Source organism: Nesoenas mayeri (assembly GCF_963082525.1).
Source record: "Nesoenas mayeri genome assembly, chromosome: 13".
NCBI classification, from domain to species: domain Eukaryota; kingdom Metazoa; phylum Chordata; class Aves; order Columbiformes; family Columbidae; genus Nesoenas; species Nesoenas mayeri.
This window is the reverse complement of record NC_137550.1, coordinates 21,110,975-21,127,807: the sequence shown is the minus strand read 5'-3', so window position 1 is coordinate 21,127,807 and position 16,833 is coordinate 21,110,975. Positions and strand designations below refer to the sequence as shown.

The following is a 16,833-nucleotide window of genomic DNA, read 5'->3' as shown; positions in this document are numbered from 1 at the left end:
GGAGGCTGGGGGGGGCAGCACCGGGGGGGGGCGGGCAGCACCGGGGGGGGGGGGCCAGCACCGGGGAAGGGGGGAGGGGCAGCAGCGGGGAAGGGGGGGGGGCAGCAGCGGGGAAGGGGGGGGGGGCAGCAGCGGGGAAGGGGGGGGGGGGCAGCAGCGGGGAAGGGGGGGGGGGCAGCAGCGGGGAAGGGGGGGGGGGCAGCAGCGGGGAAGGGGGGGGGGGGCAGCAGCGGGGAAGGGGGGGGGGGCAGCACCGGGCGGGGGGGGCAGCACCGGGGGAGGGGCAGCACCGGGGGGGGGGGGGGGCAGCACCGGCGGCGCTCCCGGCCCCGCACACGCTGTTTCCTGGTCTCTACCGGCTCTTGGAGGGGGTGGGCAGGTGGAAGTATTATTTATTTTGCCTTAAAGCGGCAGCAGCCCCCGGCCCCAAGGGTGACTGATTTCCGTCTCGTCTGGCACTCGCAGGAATAACGGCCCCGCCGTGACGGTCCAGAACACCCGCAGCTTTGAGCAGCTCGGTGTGGCGCGCAGCTCTGCCCGAGCTCGCGCTGCGCTCGGCAGCGCCAGCAGCGCCGGCAGCTCCGGCAGCTCCGGCAGCGCTGAGCGGCCGGGACCGCTCCGGCGGTGCCGCAGTGCGGGCAGGGCCCGCCGGGCCGGGCCGGGCCGGGCGGGGCTGCGCCCAGGGCCCGCCGGGGCCGCCGGGAGGACGGGCCGCGGGCTGGTGACGCAGCGTAGGCGGATGACGCGCTTCACTCGCGACTGCCGGTGGGCGCCGGCCGCGCACGGGAGCGAACGCGGGCGGGGCTTGCGGGCCGGCCCCGGGCGCCCCTCGGCGGCCCCTGGCGGTTGCCGCGCGGCCTGGGCGCGGGGGCGTGGCCGCGGTGCCGCCCGGCGTGGGCCGGGGGCGTGTGGAGTGGCGGGTGCCGCAGGCCTTCTCGTATCACTAGAACAGATACTCCTTTCCCCATGTTTATCTCAATAATGTTCTGTAGAGGTGTAACAAAATTGTAGCTCATTGCATCCCGTGCAATTAGAGAGTTGGGTTTTACCTTTCGGGATGTGGCTGCTTCTCAGTAGCATAAGCAAATAACAGATGTGAAAATACTCTGCAGGAAGAATGCAAGACACGAAACAACCATTTATTAAAAAGGGTTGTACAGGCAAATGGAACGGGCAGCACACTGTTACTTCAACTGGGCACAGGGGTAAAATATTTAAAACACAAAGCCAGCGAAAATGTCAGATACTGCTAAAATACCTAAATGGAAACCTATGTTGGAAGAATTAGGAAACCGTAAAACAAAGGAAAGCACTTTCAGTTATTTAAAGTGCCAGTAAAGTTAATGTCTTGAAAAGTCTGGTATTTCGAGTAAAACATTAATGGCTATTCTTTCAAAATTAGATTCTGTAACTTGAAGCCACTGGCAGGTTCAGTCAGTGTCCTGTTCAGAAAGCTAAAGCTGAATTCAGGAAGTGCAAGTATTAAAATTCAGTGTAGATTTTCTCTGCTGTTAATGGGGTCCTTGGCAGTAAAGTTGAAACAACTGGCCTATCCCAGCTTGGGTATGAAAATTTTGATAGCGAAGCCTTTAGACACAGGAGAGTCTTTGTATCCTTTTAGCATGAGCTTAAGATAAGGGGCAGGGGGACAGGCTTGTGATTTTTTTTTGCCACTTGGTTGCAGAACAACAGGACTATCCCTTGAGGCGAGTGAGGAACCACGAAAAGACCCCAGGAACCATCTGTAACAAAATGATCCAGTGATTTTGTTGTTGCTTTAATACCCATTGAAAAGGGAATGACAATGCTAGGGTTAAACCAGACTTTAGTAATATAAAAATCTTGTGAGCTTTGAGAAGGGTGTCTTTGTGAGTATTACTAGAATTTAACCCAAATAAGAATGCATTTAAGCCAAGGGAAGAAATATCCTCAAAGAACCTTAGGTTCAAAGGAAGAGGCTATTGTTACTCCATGGAGCAAAAATGTAGTAGACTCGTGGCAAGAACTGTAGTTGCCACAGTTTCTGCTTCTGACTAAAAACCAACAAATCAATATTTCATAATTACCCCTCTAGTCTCTTGAGAAAGGTGCCTGGGAGAAAAGGGTCCAGGGCTTTTGCAAGAAGAGCTCTTCAGTTAAACTTCCTTAGTTAATCTGTGAGAGAAAAGGAGAATACTGGTTCCCTATGAAATGTACTGCTTCCCTACCCCCAGGATCCCTTAATACATAGCACGGATTTTGTCTCCTTGAAGTAGAATCACAGAATCACATGGTACGTCGAGTTGGAAGGGACCAATAAGGATCATCAAGTCCAACTCCCTGCACCTCACAGGACTACCTAACACTAAACCATAACATCCAGATGCTCCCCAAACTCTGGCAGGCTTGGTGCTGTGACCACTTCCCTGGGAGCCTGCTCAAGCAGCTGGCCACCTTCTCAGTGAAGAACTTTTTGCTAATGTCCAACCAGACCCACCCCTAAACAGCTTCATTCCATTCCTCATGTCCTACCCCTGGTCATCAGCGAGAGGAGCTCAGCGCCTTCCTTCCGCTGCCCGCCCCGCCGGGAGGAACCGATGGGGCCACCCCTCAGCCATTGGGTCACCCCTCAGCCTTCTCTTCTCCAAGCTGAACATGCCAACTGACCTCAGCCACTCCTCTTGCCCTTGAGGCCTTTCACCATCTTGGTCACTCTCCTATGGACACATTCTAATAGTTGGGTGCACCCAAAACTGCACCCAGTGCTCGTGGGACGATCACCTGCAGTGACTGGCTCACTGCGCTTGATCCGCTCCTGGACGAGGCTTTGTCTGCCGGAGGACGTGTTGGCCATATTCAGTCAGACTCATTCCCAGCAATGCCTGCCATTCATATGGCAGAACTTTGTAAAGGATGTGAGAACAGATTTGTAAGTGCTAGTACATGACTGATACAAACACAATATGTCATATTCATGTTTTGCTTTTTTTAAAAAAACAAAAACCTTGTTAAACACAAGGGCACAAGAGACTAGTTTAAAAAAGTAAAAATGGAAAACTGCCGGACTAATTTAGTAAATGGTGAATCCTTAAGCGTATTTCAGTTTAGAGCTCTAGAAATCTTCAAGAAAGAAAGAATGTGGCAAAGTAACAGTGAAGTAAGAGTAGCTATGACTAACCCTATCTATTTCAGAACTGTAAGTCAAAGTTTCTATGCATCTAACCTTCTATTCGCACTACTTCATTGCAGACCATTCACCCATTCTGCACTGTCACTGCTGCTTAAATTTACGTACAACTGTCATCAATGTGTGCTGCTCTCATGCATGCACTTTGGGGAGTCCATATACTGTCCTTTAACTCTATGTGCATTTTTCCGTAAACTCAGTAGGAATTGCTCTGAACGGGGCACACACAGAGCATGTGGCTGCTCTCACATTTAAAAGCAGAATCCAGTATTTGTGTTGGGAAACATGCTTAACAATAGTTAGTGTAGCACTGCCATGTGCAGCATGGGGTCAGACCATCCTCCGTTATTGTTATCTCACAGAGACTGAATCCCAGTAATTCAGTCAGCAGAATCTGTTCTTCATACGTTTTCAGGGGCATGTGGTCCACATTCTGTCTCTGCTGTTGACAGGTGTGTGTTTGGCTACGAAACATTAAAATGGGAGAATACCAACTGAACTTGGTCAAAATTATAGGGCTATATGCAATAGAATACTCATGTACTTTATGGCAGAGTTGAGAAATTAATGGCAACATAAATTATGTGGCCAGCAAAATCAGTTTATATGGATTTGTATAGCCCCCAGCAAAGTTCTGACAAAGTTGGGGCTTCCTTGCTCTTCCTATTTAACAAGTTCTCCATATAAACACTCCAGCATACTATAGTAGAGGAAAACCTGGGCTAAAGAGAGAAGGATATAAACAGGCAGTCCCTGCCTCCTGGAGTTAGTGAGAAAAATACTTAATACTCAAGATCAATTTAGACAACAGAGGTGGTTACAAGACTGGGATTAGAAATAAGTGAGTTTTAAACCCTGGTTCTGTTGTTGCATCACTGCCATCCTCCCCATTGAAGGAACTGCTGTTACATGAGGTGAAACAAAGAGAAGACATGGATACGGGGAGAGGTCTATAGGATCCTTTAGTCAGGGTTCTTTTGGCACACATACAGAGCAAGGAAAATAAAAAAAACCCCAACAACAACAAAAACAAAACAACAACAACAAAACCCAAACAAGCAAAATAACAAACAAAACCAAACCCTGGGCTGAAATAAAGTCTACTTGAAAATGATACAAAAATAGGAAGTTTTGTTTCAGGGTGGATGATAACACAAAAGCCAGGCAGTTCTGGTGAAAGTCATCATTTTTAGCTGACGCTGTTGCTGGTGCATGTTCCTGAGCTTCCCTGCGCTCCAGTGGAGGAAACACCTGCCAAGGGAGATCTGGGCTGTAGAAACCAGGAAGAAGACATGCAGAATGGCTGTTGTTGCAGTCTGCGCGCATAGAGATTTGGGATATTTCATGCGTGTTTCCTAGTGAACCACAGTGAGCTGGTTGGCCACAGAGCCTAAGAAGAGCACTAATACAGTTCATTTGAGCCTTGTACTTAAGTCAATCGGTCTTCTGACTGCTGAAAATAGCATATTTGGATGTTAAAGCATCACAAATTACATCATTTTTAGAAATCCATAGAAGGCCAGCAACTTGATCCCCCTTCCAAATTTTAAGTCAAGTTTGAGGGAATGGTACAGTCAAACTCCAGTAACCCGAAGCTCACTTGTGTCCTTAATGCACTGATTTCCTGTATAAACAATTCCTCTTTTTCCTCTGAACTATTCCTGTATAAGAAGAGCTCTGCTGGATACCCAAACCTATGAAATCTTACTAGCTTAGAAAACGAATTGTTCTTTAGTGAAACAGACAGTCTGCTATTTCAGCACTTCAGGTAGTCCCCTATTAACAGGAGAAAACAGAATAGTCTTTTAGTAACATCTGTCTTTGAAAAGAGAACGTGAAAGCATTTGTGGTAATCACATTCAGCCAATAGGAATAGCCTGGCATAAGAATTCTACCTTGTTTAGGAGTCCGAAAGATGGAATGATTGAAGTGTTAAACCGTAGCACCAGTAATACTTACTTTCCTAAAATCAAATCCTGAGGACTGGAAGGAAATCAAGACAGGACAGGAACATTGTGCTTACATTGCGTTAAATAGGAAACAATGGGTTGGTCGTACTTGAGTCTGTACTTCAGAAAGTGTGGCCACGTTTGCAGTTCTGCTGCAAGAGGATGGGAACAGGTGACGCGCTCGCTCGTCAGTCTGCTGGGTGTCACTCGTCCTGTTTCCTCTTGGGCTTTTTGGGGTTCCGGGATCGGCTCTTTGCTTTGCAGAGTGGACATATGGGTGCGTTCCGATGAATTTGTTGGTGACACGATAAACATGCCTGAAATAAACATCCCTCAATAAATAAATATATAAACATTCTGTGATTCTGTGAAATGTGACATTGCAGCCTCATTAAAAATATTTAATTGCCTCATTAGATGGGTTATTGGGTATCACACTCCAAGTCACTGGACAGAACAAAATAACTAAAGCTTCTTGCCTTCAAAGGCAAACCCATGCTACATTTTATACAGTCCAGGCCAAATGAAAAACTAGAGTATCTCAGTGAATTGAAGCTGCAGTTCAGCAGACACACGGTTCAGGCATGTATCAATAACTTTAAGTTCTATTTTATGTTAAACGTTCCACATGTTTTAAAGATGTTTACATGCATAATAGCCCACTGAGTCAGAGACGTTCCAGTGAAGGTCGACTGCGATGTCACAGAATTCAAATCAGGAGCGGGCAATTAGATGAATTCCACGTATTTAACACAAGATGCACCTTTTGCTTCATACTAAGCTCTTTAACTTCCATTTGACTGATGCCTATCACTTTCAGAAAGGCTTTTTGAAGGCCTGACTCCAGACAGTAAGTACATAACTGTGCAGTGTACTCATGTCCGTTAGACTCTTTAGGGACTGAATCTGTGGAACTTGGGTGGGATGAATACTCCTATGGAATTACTGAGCTCTTTTTACTGACTGCAGAAGGAGCTCAGTAAAACCATGGTTAGGTTAAATTAATCCATACGTTAGTCTTGTCTTGAAGATCCCAAGAAGTGCAGAAACAATCACCTTCCCTGGTAATTTGTACCACCAGTAGTTACTCTCCCTTATAAAATAAGTGCATTGCTTCTAATATTTATCCATTTGGGATTAACTCACAGCTATTAGTTTTTCTTTTGCCTAACTTTTTTATTTCTTACATGCCTCTCTCCCACAGGAAGCAAAAGAGGAGAGAGAATTTCCTACGTCTCTGCTGATGGAGGCTCCTAAATCATAAAGGAGTCAAATAATACAGAGCCTTGTCCTTAACCCTTGGTGACTGGTGCTACTCCTCGAAGTCTACTGGGGTTGCTCTTGATTTGAACCACTGCAGGAAAAATCAGAATCAGGACACATTATTTTTCCTTTTTGTAAATATTGATCAACTTTATAAACACAATACATTCCAATGACAAAAGAGAAAACGCAGTGCATTCCCTGTCCTGACCTTCATGGGCGGCGGCTGTTGTCTGAAGGTTGCCGTCTGTCTGGTGTCTTGTTTCCTCGCCACCTGCAGCTGTTGGGCAGCAGCTGCAGCTGCAGCCAGCGACTCGGGGATGGGCGGCTCCTGTGGCTCTGTCTGCCATTCCGCTTTCTGCTTCTCAAAGTAGCTAGACAAAGGAAAATCAAATAAAAAATATAACGACCTTCTGGAGCATTCCATTAGTTTGTAAATGATATTTTGTGTTAAAATATAATGGATCACACTGCCCTATCGTTTTCCTCCACTAGGGTCAAATTGCCTACACTTAGATACCACTTGGACTAGTTTATAAATGGAATTGGAGGTATTTTCCTCTGCGTTTGTACACCTCAGCCAAGATTCCAGATTGTCGGCTTCTAAGGTATCTTGTTGTACAACTGGATATAAATCTAACAGGATGGAAAACGGTAACACACTGGGAACCTCAGATTGCCGAGAGAGGTGGTGGATGAACCATCCGTGGAGACACCCCAGGCCAGGCTGGACGGGGCTCTGAGCACCCTGAGCTGGTGAAGATGTCCCTGCTCATGGCAGGGGGGCACTGGGGGAGCTGGGAAGGTCACTTCCAACACAGACTGCTCTATGATTCCATATGTATTTAATCTTTAGCAGCTCTAGGTGCACCTCTGTCAAGCTTTTAAAATATATTTTATTCTGTTAAAATTAATAACTTTTGCATGCAATAAATACATTCGTTGTAGTGTCAAGGTGCTTGGAATGGAAAACAGCATTTCTGGAGCAATGCAAAATAAGTCTTGAAAACTGTGCATTTTTGAAAATGATGCCAGTTGTGCTGGGCATTAAGAGAAATATGTGTTTCTTAAAAAATCATTTGCATTTAAAACTGACCTGTTAAACAAAGGACACAGATCTTTGAATAGTAGCTAATTCTGTCACCCTCCCCACACAGGTTATAACTAAAAATGAAACTGTAATTTATTATCCAAATTTATTCCGCATCCACGGTAAACTTACTTGTTGACAGTCATAGGTACATGGCTAAATGCCGCTGCCATCTTCGCACAGCAAAACATAAAATTCTGACTAGCAGTAACCAAGGGAAGAATACTTGTTTTGTGTTCCCTCTGCTTGCTAAACAAGGGGAAAAAAAACATCTTTCTAGAAAAAGCAGCATATGGTAGAAAAATCTAGAGAACCAGCCAGCATTGAAATGCTGCATGTCGTATACAGAGCTTGCAGCTTGGGATAATCTAAATTTAACTTCCAGCAAATTCAGACTGAATGTTATCAAATACACACGCTTGCACATCCTTTTTTTGTTAACTTTTGTTTTTCATGCTGACCTCTTAAATTCTTTTTTCCACCTACCAGCAAAAATAAAACAACAAAATAACCAGTAGAATCGAGAAAAGGTATAAAGCTGGGTAATATTTGCTTTGCAGACTTACTCAAGGGACAGTTTCTCTTCCTCCTCACACAGATCTGGCAGCCTCTGCAATCCCAGAGTCATCCGCAGAGCATCTACGTGCTCCTTCAGGGGTTTGTACTCCTCATGCAGGCGACGAGTCGATTCCAAGAGCTTGTTGAGATCGTTCTCAGACTGCTTGATAGTGTTCTCCATCTGAAATGGGAGGATGGGCATACTTTTAAAGAACTGTTATTTTAGTAATGCTCCAGTTTAGCAAGAGACTGTATCAGAAAACAGAGATTTTTCTCTCTCAAGTTGGAAGAGATTGGAGACATTGCAGTAGTAAAACAAAGAGTTAAGATACCAAGAGGATAAAAACTGGGCAAGAAAGAAGCAACTCCAAGTGAAATACGAGATACATTTTCAGTTAAAAGGGTGCACTCAACTTATATGACCTCCTGAACGGCAGAAAAATCAGGCAGATGGGCTACAGATAAGTCAGCAAGTGAGGAGCAATGGAAAGCGGAATAAACTAGATTTCTGTGTTTCTAAGATCACAGTATCACAGTATCACAGTATGTTTGGGATTGGAAGGGACCTCAAAAGCTCACCCAGTGCAGTCCCCCCATGGAGCAGGAACACCCAGATGAGGTTACACAGGAAGGTGTCCAGGCGGGTTGGAATGTCTGCACAGAAGGAGACTCCACAACCCCCCTGGGCAGCCTGGGCCAGGCTCTGACACCCTCACTGAGAAGGAGTTTTTTCTCAAATTTAAGTGGAACCTCTTGTGTTCCAGCTTGATCCCATTACCCCTTCTCCTATCATTGTTTGCCACTGAGAAGAGCCTGGCTCCATCCTCGTGGCACTTACCCTTTATATATTTATAAACATTAATAAGGTCACCCCTCAGTCTCCTCCAAACTAAAGAGCCCCAGCTCCCTCAGCCTTTCCTCACACGGGAGATGCTCCACTCCCTTAATCATCTTTGTTGCCCTGCGCTGGACCCTCTCCAGCAGTTCCCTGTCCTGCTGGAACTGAGGGGCCCAGAACTGGACACAATATTCCAGATGTGGTCTCACCAGGGCAGAGTAGAGGGGAAGGAGGACCTCTCTGACCTACTGACCACCTCCCTTGTAATACACCCCAGGATGCCATTGCCCTTCCTGGCCACAAGGGCACAGTGCTGGCTCATGGCCATCCTGTTGTCCACCAGGACCCTCAGGTCCCTTTCCCCTACACTGCTCTCTAAAGATAACTGAACACTGATGGTAAGAATTTAACAAACAAGCTATGGAAAGGTTCCTGGTTCTCTTACTGCAGTAAACGGCAAAAACAGCAGAGAAAAAGACAATCTGACAGGAAAAAGAGGGGAGCAGGAAGCAGAGACTGAGGTTGTGCAGCTGGGTGGGGAACAGACATTTCAAGTGATAAACAAGTGCAGTCTGTGCATCCAGCATGTAGCTTGTACTTGCTAACGATGTGGAAGCTTTTTTCTTCTAATGCAATGCACAAACACCTTCAGAGCTGGAAACCATTTTATAGTCATGTAAGTGCCCTGACATGACGTACAAACTGCAGGTTTAAAAATATATTCACCATTTATCCCCTTTAATTGGCTAATCTTCCTTGTCCATAAACTGGTTTTCTCTTACTTGCATTAGTTGCCTTCAGGCTGGTGGTGCTTAATGTCTGACAGTTCCACTCAGTGATGAAGGCCAGCTCTTACTAAGAACTTAACAAGTATATTTTCCCAAAATATCTTTTCTCCCAAAAACCTCCCGTCAAAAGTCCCACCTAGCTGTCAAAGTTTCTCTGTTTCCAGGTGCTAAATGGGAGAAGACTAAGGGGAAAAACAGTTTTCTGTGGGGCTGCCAGGGTGATGTTACTGTGTCTACAGGTAAAGCTGTCCCACAGTGAGCTTGCCTGTCCTCTTGGTGCAAATGTTTACTATGCCCACCTTACAAAATATCGTGTCCAACACAGACAGGAAAAAACAGTTATCCCGAGGAAAATTTACTTTGCACTCTTTGTAGGATCCTGGGATGGTGTTGTAAAGTCCAGATTATTGAACCAGTGCTAGTCCACTGATGTGGACAATTCACAGCCTGTGCAACGATCCACACACCACTGTTGGTCAGGCTCTCCACAGCTGGACCATCACATACCACGTTAATGTCCGCGTGGATCAGGCGCAGCTCCTCCACATGGGCCATCTTCTCCTGCAGCAGCAGGTCCATCTCCTGCTTGTATTCCTTCAGGTGCCTCTCCTCAGACTCCAGGGCTTCAAATTCTGCTTTCAGCCGTGCCTTTATTTTTTCCATCTGCAAAGTCTTATTCCTGGATCCCAGTGATAATTAAAAATATAGAGAGACAACAGTAAGTCACTGCAACATATTTTTGCAAGGTGTCACTTTATATATGAATGGATGGAAGAATATAACAGCAGTAACAGACAAGACTAAGCATGTCTGAGAAAAGATGAGGTGCAATGAGACAACTGAATTCTAATCCCAGATCTTCTGCTGAGTTTTTCAGTGCTGTGAGAATTCCTATGCTGAATTATGAAATTAACAGAACACTGTCAGACTTCAACACTTACTGTAGATGCAGACAATTTGTACCAGTAGAGTTGTACCGCATCAGTTAACTCAGATTAAACCCTCGTTCTGAAATAGAGAAATTCAGAAAATCTGGGAGGTTTAGCACACGATTCTGAGAAACGTAAATTGAGTTGGAGGTTTTTATAGTGCCATATATACTGACTAAAACTTCGTGGACAGTAATCCGAACTGCTGAATACTAACTTCAACTTCAGGTTAAAGAAAATTCCAGAGTGACATCCCACTTGCAAGGAGCTCTGCGTTTTCTTGGTTCTTTGCTAAGATTTAGTACCCGTCACATATTTGTGTTTCTGCCCATATCCTGCATTCTGATTTTTTTTTTATTTGTGCCAATCTGTAATTCCATAGTAAAAATGTTTAGATACTGTGTCCTTACCTCTCTCTTCAAAGCTAATCACCAAAGAGTGTGACTTTCAGTCATCAGTTCTAAGCCGCAGAACTGCCTACTTACTGCTGTTGTGATTCAACACTTGTCCAAGCTGTAGAACAGAACAAACTGTTCTTGTTCCTGCAGTTTCCTTAATGAAGAGGCCTTAGTTATTTTTCCTGTACTGGAAGTCAGAATATAATACTGGGTAACCAATGTGGCAACAACGTTTAAATGTTTCTAACAAGATGCTGCAATGTCCCTGTGGCAGATGCACACCCTTCTCTCTCCCCCTCCCTTCCTTTGATATGGAAGGTGCAGACACATCTCCCCCCCATCTCCTGCAACGGGGTCAACAGCTTCCTTTGTTTGACCCCAGAGCCCGTTGGCCAGGGTCCTTAAGAGAGAGGAGGAGGGGGCGCAGAGGTGCCAAGGAGCCACTAGGCGCCCACAGCCAGAGTGGGGGTGCTTAGAAGCTTCAGGACACCCCACAGCCAGGGTGGGGGTGCAGAGAAGCTTCTGAAATGCCCACAGTCAGATCTGACAAGGCTATATAAACGGGACGCCCGCCGAGGTTTTGCCGGTTGTGTGGACCTCTTGGGGCGCGGGGCAAAGTCTGCGGCCGAGAGCCCTTCCCCTTACCAGGGTGGCTGCCTCGGGCGATCTCCCGGGACCGGGATTTCCCCACTGAGCCACGTGAGTGACAAAACTTCTTAACAATTCCTCGCAGGACGGCGGGTGCTTATTCCGTGCTTAAATATAAGCACGTGTATTTTCCTTAATAATTCCTTGCCAGAGTCAGGCAAGTGTATACTTCTCCCGGAGCCGGGGACGGCTCTGGCATTGTTTTTGGTGAACCACGTGTATGCACACTGGATCTCCATTGTTATTATTTGCTGCACCTCAATAATTATCTCAACTGATACTCAAATCTGTATTTATGTCACTATTGGAGAGCTAAAACCCCGTTTTCCACCGGTTCATCTGCTGCACCTTCTTTAGCAAATAAAAGTTTGTTTTGGACCCTGTTGTCCATCTAAACTAACTTCGGGGTGCCTTCGTGACAGTCACATTTCAGGGATGTAATCAAGAGTTTCAGTACTCCTTTACCCTGTGTGAAACGAGAATGTACCACTCCTCTTTAGTCACCTAACACCTAGTGCAAACAGACCCGTATTCGTTTCCAAGTGCAATAATAGTATCTTCCTACAGGCATGATGTAAGAGGGGGCTGGGAAGATGAGGTTTGCATTCATATTTAAATATCCTATTTCTAACCCAAAGCGAAGTGGGGTAAGTTTGATTCAAATTCACTGTAAGCAGCAAAGCTGGCTATAGAATGCAGTGTGTAGATTATATGAAGCTGCCTATCAGATCAGCAGTGAAATCCCAGAACAGGGATTTGACCCCATTCCAGAACAGGGTCTGTGATTTCCCTTCATGCAGGGTCCAGACTTGCTCTAACAGAGGCTCTAACGTTGTGCCTGTGAATCCTCCTCCCCTCATTCCTGTTTCCAAATCAGTCTTTGTGAGTTCAGTATCTGCTCATGCATCTAGTTTTGGTAACCTTTGGTTACCTTTGGTTACCTTTGGTTACCTTTGGTAACCCTTTCCTGAGCGGGTGAGACATCACCGGCACAATGGGCTCCCACCAGCGGCTGAGGAGTGGGGCAGAAAGCACAGTCAGTCTCCAGGACAACAAATTATGGCTATCTATTTCAAATATTACAGCTAGTGATGTGACCAGGGCTCCTCCCTCTCTCACTTCAGGAGTCTATAAAGCTGCAAGAGATAAAAACAGTGTCATAACTAACTTCTCCAATATGTATTCAGAAATGGGCTGCCTGGTAGGGATAAAATGAATTACAGAGATTTTAAATGGAACAGTTGAAAAATTTAAGGTCAGAGGAAGTGCTACTTGTTTCCTTAGAACAAAATTCTGCCTCGCATTGGTACTTCAGAAAGAATCTTAACAGTAATGTTCTTTCTTCCATATAAATATACTGATTGCTGTTCTCAGGGATGGCAACCCATGACTGTTAAGAATAGAAAAACCAGATCAAAGATAAACACAGAAAAAGCTAATGACAAATAAGGTCACCTCAGATGTCACTCAGAGATATTTACAGATACTGTGGAAGACACTTAAAATCAAATTTGATAAAATTCACTCAGTAAGTATGATTACTATGTCTGTACTGCAGCTCACCAAAGAGTTCACCTTATTTCACATAATGTTTACTATAGAAAATATTTATCGTATACCTGTGAGCAGACATTTCTTTCAAAAGCTACACAGTCATTCCAGTTCTGAAAAGTCTGTATCTCACCATTAGGGTAAAAAATAGGTGATGGAACAATAAGTCAATTAGTGAAAGTTCTGTGAATGAAGTGCAGAAGAAGCCTGGGTGTAGACAAAATACAGGTATGTAGCTACAGCATTGTAATCTTTAATGTAATTGGAGGTGTTCTGTCATTGGCTATGCAATGGCATATACTAGTCAGTGTAAACATTAGACTTAAACCACTAAAAGAGATCCTCTATGCCTTCCATTTTAAATGTGGCAATATCCCACTAAAAAGCACCATCCAACCATCTACCCCTGTTTTTGTCCACTCTCATTGCTCCCATTTGCTTAGAACATTTATTTAGTAATGGCAGATTTGATTACTGGGACAGGCAGTATTTGTCCCCAGTTTCCTTCCTGTTTCTTCTCCTGTATTTATGACATGTGTGCACATAAGACAATGGAATAGATCAGTCCCTCACTGCTACAAGTCACTGGCTGCCATGCTTGGCCAAATTGCCACGAGTTGCAAAGCATGTTTCAGTCCAAATGATTAGCTTTTGGTATTAGAAAAGAAAAAGTGCACACAAATTAGAACTCTTCCTGTTAGCATCAGGCAACATGCATTAGTGTTTTAAAACAGAAACCATAAGTGTGATTTCTAGGCTGCCTAATGAATTCTGCCCTCGTATTCTTTTCCCTTCTACTTAAATTCTATCACTGCACTGATGACAGTAGTCACTGAGTCCCAGTTAATCCGTGAAACCAGTGTCTGTCATCAGTGAGTTCACTTTAATCCTCATTTATCTCTTCCCAGCCAGAACACAGGGCTCCGGTCTTTGTTTAGGTATTTGCTATATTTTATGACCAGGGTTATTTCTTTGGAACAACTTGGTGCATATAAATAAGCATGTGCAGATATGTTTGGACTGTGGACACATCTCTCTGTTAGCTGGCAGCAGTATTCCATTGACTACAAGCTGTATGTGTGTATCTATAGATATGTATATTGACAGAGGTCTTCAAAATCAGATTCCAGAATCCCTTCAAAAACCCAGCTAAGCTGCCTGTAATAAGTGACAGAGATCAACTACAGGCATGGGCAATTTGTTTGATTTTGATTGTGGGGGCTTTTTTCCTCTCTGCCTGTGGAGTAATACATGGAATACAGATTCAAATAAAGCCTGCCAAGTCTATCAAAGGTGTGTTCGTAAACACAATAACTTCTCATGTTTATTTTGAAGGAAATTCTTGACAGAACAGAAGCTCTTTTTCGAAGATTTGGGGATGAAAAAATAGGTTTATTTCATCAGATTTTGTTAAAGGTGACTCAAAATATACATCAGTGTTGCAAGTAGGATTCATTTTTTGATTTTTCAAAAATTTAAAATATATCAAAGCATCTTTCTTCACCTTTACAGTACCTTATGCCACAAACAAATAGCAAAAATGTCTTATGGTTTATATATCACCTTTGAATATATTATCGGAAAACTGATTGCACCATAAATTTCCAAATACAGGATATCACTCTCACTGAAAATATAATGTAATGAGATATTTAAATTAAGTGTTATAATATTTGGACTACAAACCGTAGGAGGCCATATTTAGATCTGTATTTTAAAACTAAGCCTGCGTAGCACTTGAGTAGAAAAGCGTTGTTCTTACTCTGCAAAGTAGGTGTTTGCTCATCTCTTTCTACTAATAGTTTTGGGATACTAGAGCCACAAATATTTTTGCTTGGTCTTTGTTCACCTTTGTGATATTGTGTGAAGCAGGCCAAGGCCCATACACTGCTGCCCAATTCACCTCTTCCATGGGTACAATGTGCTCTTCAGAGGTGCTGTTACCAGCCAGAAGTCTCTGTGACCACCTGCAGGCACCGTCGCCGGCCATGTCCTTGTCCCTGGCCCTCTCCTCTCTCCCTCCCATAGCCCCTCTCTAGCTGTTCTGTCCCAAAACACTTCCCATGGCTCTGGGGTTTTCCACAGTAAGCATGTCCATGCCTTGCACCTCTCAGCTATAGCACGGCTCTCACTTTCTTTTTCACATGTTTTGGCTTTTGGATGCATCAGGCCTTATCCTGAAAATCAGTGTCCTAAGCCAAAGAGTGAAAATGCCCGATCTGAAGCTGAGAAGCAGGCACATCCACACTGGGCACACACACATGGTGCCGTGATGTTTCTGAGCCCCCTTTTTCAGAGCATCCCACAACTCCCCCTGTGCAGGACGCTCTGCACAAATTCCTGGGGTGCACTGGCCTCCTGCCCTGCGGTAGGTCCTGCAGGGGTGGCGGGAAAAGCTTCATGCAGTGTGTCCTGTACTGCCCTGCCAGCCAGCACTCGGCAGCCGGGCAGGGCACGCAGGGCCGGGGCAAGGCAGGGTGGGCAGAGGCAGGGGCAAGCAGGCAGGGGCAGGGCAGGTAGGCGGGGCAGGATAGAGCAGGGCGGGCAGGGGCAGGGCAGGGCAGGGCGGGCAGGGGCAGGGCAGGGCAGGGCGGGCAGGGGCAGGGCAGGGCGGGCAGGGGCAGGGCAGGGCGGGCGGGGGCGAGCAGGCAGGGGCAGGGGCGAGCAGGCAGGGGCGAGCAGGCAGGGGCGAGCAGGCAGGGGCAGGCAGGGTAGGAGGGAGCCAGCTGGGTGCTGGCTGTTTCAAGGCTCGGCTGCTCCCCTCTCCTGACAACCACACAAATTCTGCGCCCTCTGCAGACCACAGCCCCGCAAAGCCGCGGTGACCCCGGCCGCCCCGCGCCCGCCCTGCCCGGACACCGCATACCCTGCTTCCCGTGCCAGCCCCTTCCTTCCCAGCCGGTCACCGCTCCTTCCGCGGAGTCAGCAGGGCAAAGTAACAGGTTCATGACAGAGGCCCTCAGGAACAGGAAATAATAATCCCAAGGGCCCAAGCCGCCCACCCGCAGCCGATCCCGCTCCCCCGGCCGCGTGGGGCCGCCGCGTCCCCCCCCGCGCGCTACCCCCGCGGTTCCTCGCGAGGCTGGTTCTCTGGGAATCCCCCACCCTTGCCGCCCCCCGCGCGCGTCCCAGCGGCGATTCGCAGCACCAGATGCTCCTTCCCTACTTAGAAAAAATGTATTTTCACCTCCGATCATAAAGCCCAATGGTGGTTCTTTTCCGCCCAGTAGCACAATAGCTACTTTCAGATCGATGCAACCCCTCCGCTCGCCCGAGGAAAAGCTGCTTCATGTAACTGATGAGGCACAAAGCGAACGTACCTGATCTCCTTGATGCTCTCGAGTTTGCACATAATTTCTTGCTCGTCTGTCATGCTTTTCACTCTCGATTTAAACCTCCCGTGAAATGTACAAAATGCCAAGGCGGCGCGGGGGAGGGGGGAAGAAAAACATACAATAGACAATGTAGTGGCCCCTCTGAGCACACGGTCTCTGAGCCTGTGCGGCGGCTCCAGCGGGAGCGATGGGACTGGGAGTCCCGCTCCCCATCGAGCCCGGGCAGGCAGGCGGCACAAGGACTACAGCACCCACAAGGCAGAGCACAGCGGCCCTCCCCGCTTCCTGCAGTTGCGTTTAAGTCCATTTGTCACAACTCA

At 46.4% G+C, this 16,833-nt stretch overlaps 1 protein-coding gene across 1 annotated transcript; it reads right to left on the bottom strand.

Moving 5' to 3' along the window:
- Positions 1–5,318: 5,318 nt before the first annotated feature.
- On the bottom strand, positions 5,319–16,566 carry ZC4H2 (zinc finger C4H2-type containing; the record flags this gene model as incomplete). Its single annotated transcript, XM_080352703.1, has 5 exons — positions 16,499–16,566; positions 10,160–10,331; positions 8,035–8,207; positions 6,590–6,752; positions 5,319–5,432 (listed from the first exon to the last, which is right to left on the bottom strand). The coding sequence occupies exons 1-5, from the start codon at positions 16,549–16,551 to the stop codon at positions 5,319–5,321; spliced, it is 675 nt and encodes a 224-aa protein (XP_080208829.1). The 5' UTR covers positions 16,552–16,566.
- Between the last annotated feature and the right edge of the window lie 267 nt (positions 16,567–16,833).